Below are 19,309 nucleotides of genomic sequence, written 5' to 3'. Positions count from 1 at the left end.
TAAAGTTTAGACAGCTGAACCACTGAACGTTGATTCATTGAAGTAAATAAAATAAATCTAATTTAATACTGATTTAAAACTTTTTCAAAGTGTAAAATTTATTTCACATTTCAGGCCCTATGGCTAAAGTTTTGACAGCTGAACCACTGAACGTTGATTCATTGAAGCTAGATAGTGTGTGTTTCAACTTTCAAGTTTTCAACATAAGTTAGGTACAGTTCAATAAACAGTAGTCATTACAATTACCTACTTGCATAATAAAATACACGTAAAGTAGATAAATTCAGTAGGAATGTAGGTATCTACGAGTAAAAGGAATGTCATTTCCTAAATTCACTTGGGAAGGGACACCACTGTGGGCTTTTGATTTTCGGCGAACGAGATTTTCATAGGACCTTCATAGTTCATTATTTGAGTTCGAACCTTCTCTACTATCTGAAACAAACAAAATGGAATAAAATAACATTAGTAGGCACTAGGCACAAAATAATGTCAGTAAATCTCACTTTCCCGTGGGCTTTTGATTTTCGGCGAACAAGATTTTCATAGGACCTTCATAGTTCATTATTTGAGTTCGAACCTTCTCTACTATCTGAAACAGACAAAATGGAATAAAATAACATTAGTAGGCACTAGGCACAAAATAATGTCAGTAAATCTCACTTTCCTAAGAAAAGGACATTTAACTACCCAGCATTAACGTGTCGATGTCGGTCAAACTCTACTAGTGGTTCTGTGAACTCTAGACCTCACTCAGATTCTTTGCCCAAGCTGAGAAGAAGTTACGCTTATTCACATGTATTGAATTAGAACAGAAGGGACACCTACGTCTTATGTAATAATAAAAAGGACAGAGAACAGAGGAATTTTAATTGTGTTAAGCATAAATGCTTGTCACAAATGTCGTTCCCTGCTTAATACACTACGCTAAATTTTATGTCTTGACTTGGACTCGAACCACCAACCTTCAGATCCAAAGTCCACCGTGCTAACCACTACACCACATGTATTGAATTAGAATAGAATAGGGATACCTACGTCTTATGTAATAAAAAGGACAGAGAACAGGTTTTATTTACAATCTCTCAAAAGGAATGGTTGACTTAAAAAAAAAAAATAGATTTACCAAGAATTGGGGTCTAGTATTTTTTGTAGTAGAGAGAATACAATGTTTTATGACTTTATGGGTTATGAATGAGTCACCTATTGGATGGACTCTGAAACGTGCAGAACATAAAATCCCCCTCAGTTCTGACCCCGCTCACTTCTGGGACCCCAAATTTCAATCAGCGACGTGCCTTGATTCAAGGAACATATATAAGTACCAAATTTCATCAAAATCAGACCAGGCAATCGCGAGTTATAGCGGAACATACAGACGGACATCCAAACCAAATGCAAAAACGGTCGAGTTAAAACATTAGTGAGGTCAATTAAATTTTGCAGAGCATTCCTTTTGGACAGTAGATCAAAAGTGTCAATTGACAAAGGGTCCAATAGTATCCGAACATAAAATCCCCCTCAGTTCTGACCCCGCTCACTTCTGGGACCCCAAATTTCAATCAGCGACGTGCCTTGATTCAAGGAACATATATATGTACCAAATTTCATCAAAATCAGACCAGGCAATCGCGAGTTATAGCGAAACATACAGACGGACATCCAAACCAAATGCAAAACGGTCGAGTTAAAACATTAGTGAGGTCAATTAAATTTTGCAGAGCATTCCTTTTGGACAGTAGATCAAAAGTGTCAATTGACAAAGGGTCCAATAGTATCCAGCTTTTGTGCTACACGGGGGTAAAGTTTGCAAAAATAGCTCCTTTATTTGGAATCCAGAATTCAGGTTTTGGTCAACTTCCCTGAAATTTTGGCGAGAAGAACCTACTTAGCTTAGCTGTACTAATCTACTTAACCAGTACGTACCTTCTCCATTGATCTCCGAAGTTCAGGATCACTAACAACTTGGCTCCTCTTGGAGTAAAGTTCCGCGGCAGATACACCTGAGATGCCAAATATAACCTGCACAAAACAGTTACAAAAATATTAGATTAAGAAATCTAAATTGTATTTTGATTCTTTCTCTTGTTTTTTATTAGCTACCCTTTTTTTTGTATTATTAGTCGGCAAGTTGAGAAGATTGAAGGAATTGAGATTCAGCATTTTCAGCAGACACGAAAAACTGGGAATGCAGACTTGGCCTTAATTTTCTGATCTCACCACTTTTATAGGACGACATTTTTGGATAGGAACTTGGCCTTTTTTCACATTTGTGTTTTTGTGGGTTGTAATAAATTGTGTTTTTGCTCTTTCTGTAGGAGGGTAAATAATTACTGAAACGGCTTACCACATCATTAAACACGACATTGAGGCACTCCAGACTACCATCCTTTATCTGAGCGGGGAGCTTCCACGCCCCTTTCCCCACCGACAACTTTTCCACAGATACCACCTTGCATGATTTAAATACCATGCAAAACGGGAAGGGCGGAGGGGACTCCTTGATCCGTCTAAAAGTCATTCTGGTTGGCGGTGAAGATGTAAGGGGCGGAGCCAACGGCGTGGAAGAAGAAGTAGGAGGAGCCAAAGGCGTGGAAGAAGAAGAGGGAGGAGCTAATATGGAAGGGGGAGTGGCTAAGGAAGGAGGGCAAATTGGTGTCATTTGATTGGACTGATATTCTGTGCTGGCAGAGTTGAGTCGTTTGGCCGGAGGTGTCAAGTCAGGGGATGGATAGCGTTTGGGATTAGAGGTATGGTTGCTAGCTGAAGTGGTAGGGTTCTTAACTGAAAGAGTAAGGTTGTTAGCAGAAGAAGCAAAGTTGTTAGTAGAAGAAGTAGGGTTGTTATTTGAAGTAAATTTGTTACTTGAAGAACAAGGAGGTGGATTTGTACGACCTAAGACATTACAAGTGGATTGTACTGAAGAAGTAGACAATGAAGGAAAAGAAGAAGAATTAGAAGGAAACAAAGCACTGTGTGAAGACGGGTTAGATGAGGTAGTGGGACCATGTGTAGAGGACGAAGGTGGAGGTCTGGTATTGGGATTTATTAAAGGATTTGAGTTGGTGGCATTGGAGGTGTGACTAGGGTTTGGTGGATTATTTCTGCCGGTGGACGCTGTGGTAGGTGGATTTGAAGGCTGGAATGAAAAACAAAAGGAGTAGAATCAGAGATTGAAAATATGGGACATTATGGGAGAATGTAAATACTTGTAACTAGTGAGTTATTTCTAAAATTGTCTACCTGTAAGGGTGCAATAGTCCTACATATTGGACCTTCTTCTCAATTTCAGCTTTCAGGGATTCTCCAACCCATGGCTTTGACAATTCCTCGGCCTATATAGATGTTAGCAAATGTTATGGAGGGGCAGCAGGGGGGGAAAGAAATGTGACAACAGATAAATGTAGATATGATGTTGAAATATGGTGCTTCTTCTCAATTTCAGCTTTCAGGGATTCTCCAACCCATGGCTTTGACAATTCCTCGGCCTATATAGATGTTAGCAAATGTTATGGAAGGGCAGCAGGGGGGGAAAGAAATGTGACAACAGATAAATGTAGATATGATGTTGAAATATGGTTTGTGTGACCCATTCAAATGAATTACTTACACTTTCACGGAAAGGATAAGAAGAGGAAAATTTGGGTTTAGGATTCAACTAGCTAGCAATCTTTTTCAGGAAGAATATTAGGTACTCAATGAAGTAGAAGTCTATACACTTTCACAGGAAAGGATAAGAAGAGGAAATTTTGGGTTTAGGATTCAACAGCTAGCAATCTTTTTCAGGAAGAATATTAGGTACTGAATGAAGTAGAAGTCTACCCACTTGTGCATAAATTTCTAATTCCAATGCTTCAGAAGGTAAAAATACCAAATTAATTTTTTTCTGGTCAAATGCTAAGCTGATGGAACAACACTGAGGATGGCATAACTGAAATGCATTTCATACATCACAAACATGCCTCCTAAAAGATTAGTGTATTCTACAAGCTGATGGAACAACACTGAGGATGGCATAACTGAAATGCATTTCATACATCACAAACATGCCTCCTAAAAGATTAGTGTATTCTACAGCCTTGTAACTCAAAACAAAGATGTTTCACTTACCTTTGTATGCTTTGTCCTTAATTCTACATTTAAATTTGTCACTACAGCTTCCTGTTCTTTGAATGCTTTCTTTGCCTCTTCATCTGAGGGTGCCGCTTTGCTTTTGGCAAATAATTCATATTTCTTTTTGATTTCGGCCTCCAGTTCTGGTGTTCTATCGAGTTTGAAACAATAATCGAATCCAGTTCTCCTCCCAATAGAAGAAAGTTTTTAGCTTTGAGAAAGAAAACGCCGCGCCGAACTTCCAACGGACCTGTGATAGCAACCTATAAACAAGAGATATTGCCAGTTACATTTTTGAAGGAAAATGATATTTTCCGTGAGCTTGTGACAATGGTCAATGGTCATTGCCATCGCCTTTTACCTGGGAGTCTCAGAGTCGTATCCCAGCGGGAATGGAAATTTTGAACTGTTCTATTATTGATATTGTGACTTAGCTGAACGGCCTTCGGAGGCCAGCCTCAGTTTTACACTTGCTAAAGACCATGGTACCAAAGGAATAGAAACGCGACTTACGGCATTGTGTAGCTCAAGATTGAATAATGAGACCGACCTTAAAATCAGTTTTGGTCAAAATACTCGTATTGTAAATCTAATCAAACGCGAACACATACGCGAGCTCGTATTTATACGCATTATAAATTTGATTTAAACCTACCTACCTTACAGCCAGGAGTCAGCTCCCATGGCGTAGTGGTCACTGCGCTCGCCTTGCACGCGGGAGACCCGGGTTCGATTCTCGGCGGGGTCAATAAATTTGTATCATGCAAATGATTGATTTCGTGACTGGCTGTAGCGGGGCCCACTCAGCCTCGTGAGGAAAATGAGTAGCTATGATGTATAAATGTGCATAGCAACTGGTGCCAGCATGGTAGGTAAACATTGGATTTTAGGATTATTGAGATATTGGGAAAAATCCTACAATGCTGCAGTGAGCACCAAAGTTGTGACATAATAGCACAAAGAAAATGCATTTACATTACCTTACAGCCAGGAATGAATCCTTTCCGAATTTCATTCAACGTTTCATACTCCATACCAAACACATGCTGTGCCCCATCTGTCATGTCCAACTTGAACATGTGAGATCGTCTGTTGCTTTGGTCCATTTCTGAATGATTTCTGGACCGTGCATCCTGATTTTCAACATCCAAATTTTTGCCAGTCCCTCGTATGATTTGTATTTGTGAATAGCAAGACTGACTCACGTCTTGCATGCTGTCTATCTGGAAAAGTATGGTCACAAGTCTTTTAAATAATAATTGTAATGATTAATGTTATTAAAACCTGTCTTCCTTCTTTCTTTGATTTTGGGATGATAAGACCCTAGCAGTTACAGTTCCCCCTATCAAAGCTCTTTTTTTTTTAAAGTTATATCCTTGATAACATACTTCCTATGACTAATGTTCTTTCTAGTAGGATCAAGTTCTCCCTAGTTTGTAAGTAGGTAGTTTTTAAAGGAAGGACTTCCTATGACTAATGTTCTTTCTAGTAGGATCAAGTTCTCCCTAGTTTGTAAGTAGGTAGTTTTTAAAGGAAGGTTTTTTTTTTTTCAGGAGGGTTTTAAAATACATACTATGTAGGCAAACTTTTTTAATGGAAAGTAAGCAATTTCAAATGAGTGAGAGTGAAGCACAAAATTTTGAAATGTCCAACTAGTACTGTGAGTTTCACTTGCCCAAGTATTTGATATCTTACCTGTAGGGTGAATTTCCCATTTAACATAAGTTTCTCTTGTTCCAAAATATTTGCTGGTAAGCAATTCAGCTGAACATCTCTCAGGTCTGCCAATATAAATTGATCATATACAAAGTTATGAAGATCATTAAGACTACCCTGCAAAAGAAAATAATAGGTAGTCATAGGTATAAAACATGGGTAGCAGATAGTGAATGAAAGACCAGTGTCACTTCAGGGTCAATGGAAACTAAATGCTAAAGTTTAGACAGGGAGGATTCAGCTCAAAGTTTATTGAGCTTGGAATGGAATTACTCTAAGGATAAAAAAAAATCTAAACCATGTAGTTTTTTTTACATATGTAGGTACATACTTACACTATTATTTTCTTCAACAAACCACTGGACACAATTTCTAAACCAACAATTTGTTGATTCAATTTCAATGCTTTTGGAGGAAAGGAAACTTTTAGTTGATTGTATTTTTGACTCCATACTGAAACAAACTAAATTCAACAGGTGTTTTTCAATTTGACATAGTTTTTTGTCTATAATGGGCATATCAAATTAGCAAAAGTTCAAGTGGGCAAGTATACCCACTCTAATTAAGATTTTCTTTTTTCTTGATTCAATTTCAATGCTTTTGGAGGAAAGGAAACTTTTAGTTGATTGTATTTTTGACTCCATACTGAAACAAACTAAATTCAACAGATGTTTTTCAATTTGACATGGTTTTCTGTCTATAATGGGCATATCAAATTAGCAAAAGTTCAAGTGGGTAAGTACACCCACTCTAATTAATATTTTCTTTTTTCTTCCCAAAACAAGAAAAATTGTTAAATATATCGATATATCGGCGATATATCGATATATTTCCCCCGATATATCGATATCGATATATTTGAGTGGCCGATATATCGATATATCGATTTATCGATATATTTGCAACTCATTTACATCCCTATTCTAAGCAGACTCTTTTAACACATACCTAACTTTTAACTTACACATTTCCTTTGCAAGCCTTTTTCTTTTCTTTTTCCCGGTACTGAAATGCTGGTATTTGGTGATACTCTTTCAAAGAAGCTAATGAATTGTCCTCACAATGTTGAGAGAACTCCAGATTCCAAGCACAGAGCCATATATATCATCTTTTGAATCTTCTTGGCATCAAATCCAGGACCTCCAGTGTACAAACCTAGTGATGACCACTTGACCACTAAGGTTTCCCAGAGTTTAAAATAGATCAATAAAGATGAACACGTATGAAAATGAAAGAGGGTACCTCTTTAACTGATAATAACAGAGCCATATATATCATCTTTTGAATCTTCTTGGCATCAAATCCAGGACCTCCAGTGTACAAACCTAGTGATGACCACTTGACCACCAAGGTTTCCCAGAGTTTAAAATAGATCAATAAAGATGACCACGTATGAAAATGAAAGAGGGTACCTCTTTAACTGATAATAATATGACAGTTGAGGTTTATGCAGTAATATTACAGATCAGAGGTTCAAGGGGGATATACTTACCTAACTGATGAGGTTTTGGATTAAAACATTGAGGGAACGAAGATGCTTGGAAGAAAGAAAAATACTGTTCTTTTCTATTCCTTCCTAAAACGGAAGGTACTTAAAGCTTGTAAACAGTTACTGGATGTGGTTCATCTGGCTGGACTAGACCCTACTCTGTACTCTTGAGTAGGAGTAGTGTGGTGCTGGTGCAAATTGCAAAAAAAATCAAATTTTCCATATTGGACTCCGCACACAGGAATTTCGTCAGAAAAGACCCCCATTTTAATGTAATGTAACCTGTTTGTTTATCTACATAATATATCAAATCCGGGGGTTTACACTTGTAAAAACATTGACTAATTCATATTGGACTCCGCACACAGGAATTTCGTCAGAAAAGACCCCCATTTTAATGTAATGTAACCTGTTTGTTTATCTACATAATATATCGAATCCGGGGGTTTACACTTGTAAAAACATTGACCAATTAATACCACCCTACATAATCCCTAGTGCATATAGGAAAAACCCCTTGAAGCATACCTTATATGTAGTTTCCACTTACCAAGTTGACCAGGGAGGACTCGATATTATTCCACACTTCCATGTCAAGCATTTCATCATCCCAATCATCAGATTCATTATTCACACTCCGCCTGACGTCAGGTTGATTTGTAACTCTATTCTGATTGGACAAGCTACTAGGCAAGTGATTCTGATTGGAGCTACTATTTTGGTAACTATTTGCTGTATTGACACTACTCCTATTTTGGTAACTATTGGAGTTTTCTGTATTGACAATATTGCTATTTTGGTAACTATTAGAGTTTGGCGCATTCATATGATTCGGTGGATTGAGCACAGGTCTTGAGGTGGCGTTTTGAGTAGGCTGGTGTTGTGTGCCAGATGTTAACTCGTTAACAATGTTTGTGTGTCCCGAGTTGGGATTTTCTTCCAAGTTCCTGGAAAAGTAGGGAAATAGTAAAGAGTTCTAGTTTTTGCAAGTAAAAAGGAAGAGAAGAGAGAGGCAAAGACAGGAGAATCGCCTTTTTAATTGAGAAATTTTAATTGATGTTTTTCCACAAAAACTCTCGAAGTTATTAGTCTGGTTTCAATTAAATTTTGAGAGGAAAAAAAAAATCGATTTTTTTTTTTTAAGAACTTTGTAGAGCTTCCTATCACTGGTATTAAATTAATTGTTTTAATTCAAAGGTGACTGATATAGGCACTCACAGTTTTCTGGCAAGGATATTTTCTATCGAGTTTGAAACAATAATCGAATCCAGTTCTCCTCCCAATAGAAGAAAGTTTTTAGCTTTGAGAAAGAAAACGCCGCGCCGAACTTCCAACGGACCTGTGATAGCAACCTATAAACAAGAGATATTGCCAGTTACATTTTTGAAGGAAAATGATATTTTCCGTGAGCTTGTGACAATGGTCAATGGTCATTGCCATCGCCTTTTACCTGGCCGCACTCCTGACTTTGTATTTATTTTGTTTCCTTGTGTCACTGATAGAAAATGACAACTTGGTTTTGAATTCCCAAGTGTTTGCTAGTGTATCACTTATCCCAGTGTTTGTAACCAACCACCATGATTGAGTTCTGAGAGCAATATAATCTGAGATAATCAGATAAACCACTTCCACATAAGTAACATTATTAAGTGCCATATAGAGGAGAAATAGATAGAGTTTCTAATATTTACCTATTGATTGTATTTACAGCTTGATTGGCAAGACCCATGGATAATTGGACTTGTGAGCTTTCACGTTTTTATCACCTTGACTACATTTTCAACTAGAAATAATTCCAATATTCAAATTGTTCTGTTTGTTGTTCTTTGTAAGTATCCACTTCTTTGAAAATAATCAATAATCATACAAAATAGAGACCTATTCCATAAATTTCAGTTAAGGCCAATGTTTGTAGCCAAAATAATGCTATACCTGCTTGTGTTTTCTATTGTGTTAAAACCTAGACCTTACTTGTTTAGTCACTGTGTTTATTTAAAGAGGAGGTTAACAATTAGAGTTACCTATTCCAGTCACTGTTTTAATTTTAAAGAAAAAAATGCATGATGGTCATATATTCTAATCTAATTTATTTGATTTCAGTATTGCTGGTATATTTCTCAGAAAATCTCAATGAATTTGCTCATAATAACTGGCGATCTTTTGCACGGCATGAGTACTTTGATGAGAAAGGCATGTTCATATCCATTGTTTTCTCTATACCATTACTACTCAACTGTATGATCTTGGTGGTAAGTTAACCTTGTATTTTAAGGAGGAGAAAATATAAACTAGGTATATTGAAATGGCTAAAAATTTAGGAATACTTGTATAGGTAGTTGAAAAGAAAATACACTTGCAAAGAACCATATCCAAACTTGAAAACACCACTGTGCTTGACACCATTACTTAAAAATGGCTTTACTTACCAATTACTCAACTGAATAGGTACTTAATTAGTAACTAGGTACATTTCAACATTAACCTTGTATTTTAAGGAGGAGAAAATATAAACTAGGTATATTGAAATGGCTAAAAATTTAGGAATACTTGTATAGGTAGTTGAAAATACACTTGCAAAAAACCATATCCAAACTTGAAAACACCACTGTGCTTGACACCATTACTTAAAAATGGCTTTACTAATTACTCAACTGAATGGGTACTTAATTAGTAACTAGGTACATTTCAACACTATTATGTATTTTAAACTCTTTGGGATAAGTATTTTTAGAGCATTTAGAAATACTTTCCTTCCTATGGGATAGAGAAAGTTAAAAAAAGTACTGAAAGTAAAGGAATTGAACTTCAGTATTTTGTTAGTCACCACCTTTGTATTTAAACTTGTTTCTCTTTAAACTTGCAGGCGCTGTGGCTTTACCAGTCAAGTCAATTGATGATTCACCTCAAAAAAGCTCAGCTTAAGCAGATGAAGAAAGCCAAGGACAAATAATAGAGCATGAGATGAGTTGATAAGAAAAGAGTGAGAGAAAGATTGGTGAGGGTAAGTTAAATGTGATGTGACATGTCAAGGACAAATAATAGAGCATGAGATGAGTTGATAAGAAAAGAGTGAGAGAAAGATTGGTGAGGGTAAGTTAAATGTGATGTGACATGCTAAGAGATGTGGAAGACCTGCTGTGGACCATAGCAAATATGTTGGAAATGGAAATAAGTGAGAAAATTACCACAAGCTGTGAGTAGTGTGAGTACATGACTACAAATATTGAGAGTTGGAATGCATGTTTCCTTTTGTCTCTAAAGGAATAGCCCATGAGGTATTATTCACAAGTCACAAGAGCAAAGAATACTCCAATACATGGAGTATTTTCATAATGAGAAATGTGAGCAGGGAGAACAAATATGTTTCCTCAGTCTATGAGGAAACTCTCCATTTCAAAGTAAGTTTTCCAAAAGGTACCCCATAGATTTGGTGGGCTTATGTCTTTAGGACATGGAGTATTTTCATAATGAGAAATGTGAGCAGGGAGAACAAATATGTTTCCTCAGTCTATGAGGAAACTCTCCATTTCAAAGTAATTTTTCCAAAAGGTACCCCATAGATTTGGTGGGCTTATGTCTTTAGAACTTTAGGGCTAAATGAAATGAGGAAAAAGGATTATTTTAAATGGAAAAAAAATGTACAAAATGTACTATAGCATTTAAACGAAATACCTAGTTGTTACTTCCTCTACCTGTTTACAAACGATTGCCTTAAGATTAGGTATCCATTCTCTGATAGTTGTGTAGATTCCCATAGTCCCATCACACAAACAGTGCTAAAACAGGGCCTCAGGGAAAAAGGATTATTTTAAATGGAAAAAAAATGTACAAAATGTACTATAGCATTTAAACGAAATACCTAGTTGTTACTTCCTCTACCTATTTACAAACGATTGCCTTAAGATTAGGTATCCATTCTCTGATAGTTGTGTAGATTCCCTTAGTCCCATCACACAAACAGTGCTAAAACAGGGCCTCAGTTTTTTTATGTCTCTTATTGCAATATTTTAGTCAATTATTCAATTAATGATAGGCATAGTTAATATAGCTGAGATTTCAATTGGCCGAACTGAATTTTTAGTTGCCTTGGCCTAAAGATCTTCATTGTTTTTCTGCAATCAGAATTGAAAATAATTCGAGTTGCTAATGCGCTGTTAGGCCTGTATTGACAGATTGACATCATTGACTCGAAAATGACAAGATCAACTACAATATTTGGTATATTCTACATTTACATGACTAGTTTTTGTATTCTCCTCTGTTTGTATCTACAGATTTTTCTTACCCTATAGAAGAAATTGTATTTTTTAATTGTTGTGATCTTTTTACCCATTTTCCGTGTTATTGTAATCATTTTTCAAATAAGCGTAAAACGAAATCAAAAGTTACTACTTACTTATATTTTCCCACTGTGTTCTACATTTACATGACTAGTTTTTGTATTCTCCTCTGTTTGTATCTACAGATTTTTCTTACCCTATAGAAGAAATTGTATTTTTTAAGGTAATTGTTGTGATCTTTTTACCCCTTTTCCGTGTTATTGTAATAATTTTTAAAATAAGCGTAAAAAGAAATCAAAAGTTACTACTTACTTATATTTTCCCACTGTAAAACTCAAGATGAGTCTTTTTTTACAACGACGTGACGCCCTCTCTCCCAAGTAGACCACTTTAGGACACACCAGATTGAAAGGCAAAGAGTTGAGACTGTTAAGGGCAAGCTTGAGTCGAGCTAGGTTATTTTTCTCAAGGGATTTTTTAAAGAGGTTTGATAGAGAGAACTGTAACTGCTCTTATCGTCCCGAAATCGAAGAGAGAAGGAAGACAGGATAGGAGAAAGCCAGCCGTTCCGAGAACAAACTTTTCTCAGCCATCCGATTAGGGACATAATAAATTATACTTCGGGATGTACAAAATACGACTGGCTCGTAGTAAAGAGTTGAGACTGTTAAGGGCAAGCTTGAGTCGAGCTAGGTTATTTTTCTCAAGGGATTTTTTAAAGAGGTTTGATAGAGAGAACTCTAACTGCTCTTATCGTCCCGAAATTGAAGAGAGAAGGAAGACAGGATAGGAGAAAGCCAGCCGTTCCGAGAACAAACTTTTCTCAGCCATCCGATTAGGGACATAATTATACTTCGGGATGTACAAAATACGACTGGCTCGTAGACAATGAATGAAGGACGTAAAGCATTGCGCCATGTGGTGAAACTTGCGATTTGTAAAACTCATAAAATACAATAGGTTTTACAAATGACCACCTCAAAATGAAGCTGTTACTTAAATATTTCATGTCATTACCGGGACTTGAACTCTTGTCCCCCGGTTTACGAGTTGTACCACTGAGCTACTTGTGAAATATTGAAGATTCTGAACTGCCGCAATAATCCAACTGTGTAATATTTCCACTAGAAATAGTTTTACATGAATTAGGTAGATATAATAGGTATATGTATGTATATGTATATTTAATTTTAAAATTAAAATAGGTTGTGAAATATTGAAGATTCTGAACTGCCGCAATAATCCAACTGTGTAATATTTCCACTAGAAATAGTTTTACATGAATTAGGTAGATTATAATAGGTATATGTATATGTATATTTAATTTTAAAATTAAAATAAATATTTGTTGTGTGGTGTGTGTTTTTAAACTAAAATGTACCTAAAGGCAGTTGTTACTTTCTATTTTTTTCTTACTTTAGATTTAGAAACAACTGAAAGTTCTGCTATAGTACAAGTCCATGGGCTTACCCGTCACCTAGTCTATATTTAATTAGGTACCTACTGTTATCCTTGTTTGTCCTGTGGAAATACTTTATGGCCTTTTAAATGGTTCTAATTAATCTTTGGATGATTTTAAGGACAAAAAAAAAAAATCCCCTGACTGTCTCGCCGTGTATCCCTGGTGAATTATCTTAGATGAGCTCCTCCAGGAGAACCCTGCCACTTAAAGGAAGAAGAAGAAGAAGAAGAAAAAGAAGAAAAAAAAAACATGAGGGAAAGGAGCGATTACAAAGGCTGGTAATTTTGAACCCATTTAAAATGGTAATTTTTGAGTTTATTCAATAATAAAATGGGCATTTTTTCAGTCTCTTTTGGGAGATGCTTCTCCCAAAATCTACTTCATCGAATCTATCCGCCCCTGCTGGCTCTGTACAAACTTGCGGCATTCGTTATCAGTCGCGGTTATCTAGTGAGGTGAAACCGTAAGGTTATACCTCGCCTTGCTTCTGCTTATGTCAAACCAAAACTGCTGACATGAGTTTTTTTTTTTTTTCAGGGTGAATTAATTACTTATTGCAAATTAGTTAAATGTGTGCGATGAAACAGGCCAGAAAGTTCACACAGCTTTTGACAGACGAGGTTTTTTTCCAGGGTGAATTAATTAGAAATTAGTTAAATGTGTGCGAAGAATCAGGCCAGAAAGTTCACAGAGATTTTTGATTGAATGGATAATTTCCAAAAGGTTGAGTGGTGGTGATTTATACTGCTCGAATTCGAATAGGATTCAGGAGTCCCTTTATCCCGACAATAGGCTGAAAAAAGGTTATTTTAATTAATTATTTACTTTCCTTATACCTACCTTTGAAATTGCTTCAAAAAGAAGGTGAAACAAGTAAACCATTCCCCCCCCCCTTTTTTTAGTGTTTGCCAAAACATTAGTACGGGTTGCACTTAGGTTGTTTTGGTGACCATCCCCAAGATTCGTATAAGCTTAATCCATCTTTTGGGGCTCCTTGCCCTTACACTTTATTTTAATTAATTATTTACTTTCCTTATACCTACCTTTGAAATTGCTTCAAAAAGAAGGTGAAACAAGTAAACCATTCCCCCCCCCTTTTTTTAGTGTTTGCCAAAACACAAGTACGGGTTGCACTTATGTTGTTTTGGTGACCCCGTAGGTCCATCCCCAAGATTCATATGAAGCTTAATCCATCTTTTGGGGCTCCTTGCCCTTACACCTAAGCCTCAGAGAGGGCTTTTTGTGTATGGAATTAAGGTCCATCCCCAAAGTCCCTATAGTGTCCCAATGCCCCATATTACAAGGGGACTCATGATCCAGTCACCCTGTAAGACCCATCAATGATACCTACTTGTACATGTTTGCCACTTCTTACGCTAATTGTGAGCTCGTAAGTAGGTGCTTATGCGTGATTTTACCCTGATTTGTATTACGTGGAGGTATACATAGAGAGGTACCTACTCGTAATAAACATTAACAATCATACCATGTGTGGTCGGAACTATGTGAGTGTGGTCGGAAAATTTTCTAAAAAATAAAATGTTGGCATTAGGGATTCCTTAGTGTAACCAAAAACCTTTTTAATTTCACGTGTCAAGGCAAAATGTATTGGTCTATCTAAAGTGTCCACACATAGTCGACGCCGTCAATCGATACCTACTCGTAATAAACATTAACAATCATACCATGTGTGGTCGGAACTATGTGAGTGTGGTCGGAAAATTTTCTAAAAAATAAAATGAAAATTTAGGGTCTGGCATTAGGGATTCCTTAGTGTAACCAAAAACCTTTTTAATTTCACGTGTCAAGACTGTCAAGGCAAAATGTATTGGTCTATCTAAAGTGTCCACACATAGTCGACGCCGTCAATCGAGACAAGATAAATCTATGTTGTCGAGGCAGTGTGTGGACCTGTGGACGGTTCAGTCAACATCGATCGACGGCCGGTCGACTTTGTGGGGACACACCTGGAGAATCCTGATGTCTCAGGTTATGAGGTTATACACCTCTAGATGTTTTCGAGGACCATTGTTAACACAATAGGACATTGGTGATAAGATAACGAGCATGTGGACAAAAGTTCAGAAAACTTTACATTCCTCTCTAATCTGTTTGTTTGTCAAAAGTGTGTGACTGACAAATGAAGTACCTACCTATTCATGTAGACAGCATGTGACAAAAAGTTCAAGTCGTGATGTATATGCGCTTTGTAGAAGATCTCAGGTTCAATGGATGCCCATCATCGACAAAAAAAAAATTGACCTCGTGTTTCGACTGCTTTGTTGTTTTTAGCGGCTTCAGCTTTCGCCGAATGGTAATAGCAGAATAAAGAAAAGAAACAGGTTAGGGACTTTCCGCTGTTTTAAGTGTTGACTGAGCACCCAAATGGGAAGTACTTATTGTGTCTCTTCTCGCTCATTTGATGAGGGACACAACACTGAACTGGATGGGCAATTGGGCATGCTACGACACAGACGACAGAATTCTTATACAGCAGATATTTCATTGCCACTAAATTATTTTTCTTTGTAGATTCGTATAAGCTTGACCCATCTTTGGGGCTGTTTGCCCGTACACTCTTCCTCCTCTACCTTATTTATTCTATCCATGTTAATCCTGAATGACGCGATCATGAGGTTATGCACGGTTGATTCCGACCTTACTGTTCCTAATGTTCGAAGTCATTACCTGCCACACTACCCGGAGTTATCAGGTGACCGTGTAAATATTGATTTAAATTCTCGAGTTTGTTGTATTCGTTGGAAGAAGTAAAAAAAAAAGAAAAAAAATCAAACAAGTTCAAAGGTTCTCGAGAAAAATCTTTTTTGTCTATCAAAAACGTGGGTGCCTCTTCGCTTACTGTGAGCATTTTTGTGTCTTTTTTAAACGGGTTTAACTGTGTAGCGTCATCCTCAGTATATAACTGCTAATGATTTTGATGACGGGGGGTTTACCCTTCATTCGGCGACATGCTATCCGCTAACTCACATTAATCTCACCCAGTTTGAGTGAGGCCGAGAAAAACCAGCAGCACGCGTTTGCCTCGATTCGTAGAAGCTTAACCCTTTAGGGCTGTCTAGCCCCTACACCTAAGCCTCAGATTGGGCTTTTTGTGTATGGGGTTAAGCAAAACGCGATTGCCTAGGTCACCCATCTGGATATAAACCACGCGGAACGTTCCTTATAAAATCTCGTACCAAGGTAAAAGCTCTTTTTTATGAGAATGCTCATTTCATCCCTACGAGTAGTTACGGAAGAGGTTGCATTGTTTCAAAAGATAAAAAATGCCTCTAGAAAAGATTCACAAATTTTCATACGGTACCAGTGGCACTCAGCTTTCACTTTATCTCTGGAATCCAAAGGAGCAGGATGTGCCTGTCGTGGAATTAGGAACCAATCTTGGATCTAGCCCGGAACGAACACGACTTTTTGGCTTTGGAAAACTTGAAGGTAAGCAATATATTTTTCTCATTTTCACGTGATTTCTTATTTTCTTCTACCACGTTTGCATTTTTCGCAAAATTTTCTTCGGACGTGGAACTATTTTGAATCCTTCTTGTTCCGAACTTTTTCATGACCTGTCAAAAGTTCACATTGTAAAATACATAGAGAGTTTTCATAAAAGGCGGGGTACAAAATAGATTTCTAAACTTTTTTGGAGTGGGATGGAGTTTTGTATATTTTTTGTGGGCACTTGATTTATTTTGGGAGGTAATATCTCTAGTAGCGCGGTCAAACTTTCTTGACTTGGCGGGGCGGAGCGCTACTGCGCTCCTTAATTAAAGGTCTTTTTACCAGGAACACGAAAATTTGTCCAGAAAACCATAAAGCCAAAAAAACTGATTTTTGGGGGATTTTTTTTAACATTTTCTCACACAAATGAGCTCTCTTCTCGAAATTTGTCGCGACGACCTATGAACTCAAAGCGAGAGAGTTTTAGAAAACACTTCAGTCGATCATTTAAGACCGGTTTTAGCGTCACCTATGTTAAGCTACGCCGAGCAAGGCCAATAAATGGATGGGTGACTGAAACATTATATTGGTAGTTTAAAAGAAGAAAAGGGAGAACGGGCTCTAGTCTTGATTTTAAATCATTACATGAAAGTAAAATCAAAAATCAAATCAATAATAAAAATAAACTGAATATTAAACACATTAGGTAGGTACATAGGTACTGATTTTCTTCAATCACGATCGAATAAACTACGGGCTAAATATTCCCGGAGGGACGGGCCCAGCTTGTTTTAACATATTTAGGTACCTACCTACTTGTACCTTGTTTTACCTATATTGTTTTGAAAATCATATAATGAAATTGTAAAATAACAATAAAATAAATAAAATTAATTAATTAAAATCATATGATGACTATAGGTAGGTACCTATAACCTATCCAGGTGTGGTGACGTATCCCTTTGAACCTAGGTCCAGTCTGCTGTCACCCCAAATATACAAAAGCCATTCCGCAATATAAATAGAATTTTTATAGCTACCCGTAATGGTTCTATGGACCAAATAAAAAAATATCCAAAATGTCAAACCACCAAACTTTTTAAAGCAGACTGCTGGAAAACTCATCAGTCCCCAATAATTATACAAAAGCCATTCCATAACATAAATATGATTATACCTGTAATCTTTTGATCTGTAAATTATATCAAAAAACATAAATAATTACTTGTACATATATCAGTTCCTTTGCTTTTCCATTTAAACTTCTTCGCTTTTGATGTTTAAGTTGCTCTGATCAAAAAAGTTATACATTGTAGTATCTATTATTTATTGATTGGGGAAAAAAGAGTAGTAATCTGATTGTGGAAAAAGGGATTCGCAAGGAGTTTTCCACACATAATTTTTACAAATTCCTGAAAGTCGCTTAAAATATTAAAATTAAATGAGTCACACGTGGTACAATAAAACATCAATGGTAAAAATATGTACTCGGTATAAATTATAAAAAATTTTATGACATGACTTGGACTCGAACCACCAACCTCCAGATCCAAAGTCCAACGCGTTAACAACTGCACCACTGAGGTTGGTAACTGCACCACTGAGGTTGGTGAACCTAGGTATTACCTAGGATTTGTACATTGATCCCCATCTTATCTATGGATTCGGTTATCAAAAATTCAAGGTATGAATCATCATATTTTCAATTTAAATAGACGATATGCATATGGAAATTTTCTTTTATTGAAAAAAAAAAAAAAAAAAATTAATAAAAATAATCAAATTCAAATATCATTTTATTAACATTAAATAAACTGAATTACTGAAATATTAGTCTGTAGTATTAATTATGTACAGTGAGATTTGACAAACTCTGGGCTTATCAGACTTTTAAGTAAAATGGTAGAATTAGAATCAGTGGAGTATTCATTCTTACCCGACTTCAGTTTGTGGACATTTCTGGCAAATGTAAGTTTCTTTTGGGGTCACAATAGATCTAAATAGGTTGCTCTGATATCTGCACACTTTTCTCAAGAGGGGGACCAACCAGACATGATAAAAGTTCTTTTCAAACTGACCCTAAACTTGGGTGGGAAAAGAAATCTGTTTTCCTTGTTATTTGATGGTACACATCTGTTCCGCACTCCTGACGGTTCAGTCAACATCGATCGACGGCCGGTCGACTTTGTGGGGACACACCTGGAGAATCCTGATGTCTCAGGTTATACACCTCTAGGTGTTTTCGAGGACCATTGTTGACACAAAAGGACATTGGTGATAAGATAACGAGCATGTGGACAAAAGTTCAGAAAACTTTACATTCCTCTCTAATCTGTTTGTTTGTCACAAGTGTGTGACTGACAAATGAAGTACCTATTCATCTAGACAACATGTGACAAAAAGTTCCAGTCGTGATGCGCTTTGCAGAAGATCTCGGGTTCAATGGATGCCCATCATCGACAAAAAAAAAATTGACCTCGTGTTTCGACTGCTTTGTTGTTTTTAGCGGCTTCAGCTTTCGCCGAATGGTAATAGCAGAATAAAGAAAAGAAACAGGTTAGGTACTTTCCGCTGTTTTAAGTGTTGACTGAGCACCCAAATGGGAAGTACTTATTGTGTCTCTTCTCGCTCATTTGATGAGGGACACAACACTGAACTGGATGGGCAATTGGGCATGCTACGACACAGACGACAGAATTCTTATACAGCAGATATTTCATTGCCACTAAATTATTTTTCTTTGTAGATTCGTATAAGCTTGACCCATCTTTGGGGCTGTTTGCCCGTACACTCTTC

General features: G+C 36.8%; 3 protein-coding genes across 3 annotated transcripts; 1 reads left to right on the top strand and 2 right to left on the bottom strand.

Moving 5' to 3' along the window:
• Positions 1-61: 61 nt before the first annotated feature.
• Positions 62-8,694, bottom strand: LOC103508904 (putative protein TPRXL). Its single transcript, XM_017444152.2, has 5 exons — positions 8,537-8,694; positions 7,869-8,265; positions 2,348-3,139; positions 1,927-2,022; positions 62-435 (listed from the first exon to the last, which is right to left on the bottom strand). The coding sequence occupies exons 2-5, from the start codon at positions 8,142-8,144 to the stop codon at positions 334-336; spliced, it is 1,266 nt and encodes a 421-aa protein (XP_017299641.1). The 5' UTR covers positions 8,145-8,265; positions 8,537-8,694; the 3' UTR covers positions 62-333.
• Positions 5,202-7,523, bottom strand: LOC113467390 (recQ-mediated genome instability protein 1-like). The gene is made up of 4 exons (XM_026823549.1): positions 7,322-7,523; positions 6,165-6,292; positions 5,809-5,946; positions 5,202-5,332 (listed from the first exon to the last, which is right to left on the bottom strand). The coding sequence occupies exons 2-4, from the start codon at positions 6,279-6,281 to the stop codon at positions 5,315-5,317; spliced, it is 273 nt and encodes a 90-aa protein (XP_026679350.1). The 5' UTR covers positions 6,282-6,292; positions 7,322-7,523; the 3' UTR covers positions 5,202-5,314.
• Positions 8,695-9,019: 325 nt separating the features above from the next.
• Positions 9,020-10,739, top strand: LOC103509136 (transmembrane protein 18; the record flags this gene model as incomplete). Its single annotated transcript, XM_026823446.1, has 4 exons — positions 9,020-9,146; positions 9,419-9,567; positions 10,182-10,340; positions 10,430-10,739. Coding segments are annotated over 3 exons (363 nt in total), but the record flags the coding sequence as incomplete, so codon positions are not given.
• Positions 10,740-19,309: the final 8,570 nt, after the last annotated feature.

The sequence above is a fragment of the Diaphorina citri genome, unplaced genomic scaffold, assembly GCF_000475195.1.
Source record: "Diaphorina citri unplaced genomic scaffold, Diaci psyllid genome assembly version 1.1 scaffold22, whole genome shotgun sequence".
Taxonomy (NCBI): Eukaryota; Metazoa; Arthropoda; class Insecta; order Hemiptera; family Psyllidae; genus Diaphorina; species Diaphorina citri.
This window is presented reverse-complemented; position numbering and strand designations above follow the sequence as displayed.

What these genes read in the sequence shown, in the direction of transcription:
- LOC103508904 (XM_017444152.2), bottom strand. Translation starts at nt 8,144, where the DNA reads ATGAATGCGCCAAACTCTAATAGTTACCAAAATAGCAATATTGTCAAT. An exon ending in AGTCCTCCCTGGTCAACTTG is followed by an intron (nt 3,140 to 7,868) that starts GTAAGTGGAAAC and finishes TTTTCATTCCAG; the next exon opens with CCTTCAAATCCACCTACCAC. An exon ending in ATGTCGTGTTTAATGATGTG is followed by an intron (nt 2,023 to 2,347) that starts GTAAGCCGTTTC and finishes TGTTTTGTGCAG; the next exon opens with GTTATATTTGGCATCTCAGG.
- LOC113467390 (XM_026823549.1), bottom strand. Translation starts at nt 6,281, where the DNA reads ATGGAGTCAAAAATACAATCAACTAAAAGTTTCCTTTCCTCCAAAAGC. An exon ending in TTGTTGAAGAAAATAATAGT is followed by an intron (nt 5,947 to 6,164) that starts GTAAGTATGTAC and finishes TTTCTTTTGCAG; the next exon opens with GGTAGTCTTAATGATCTTCA.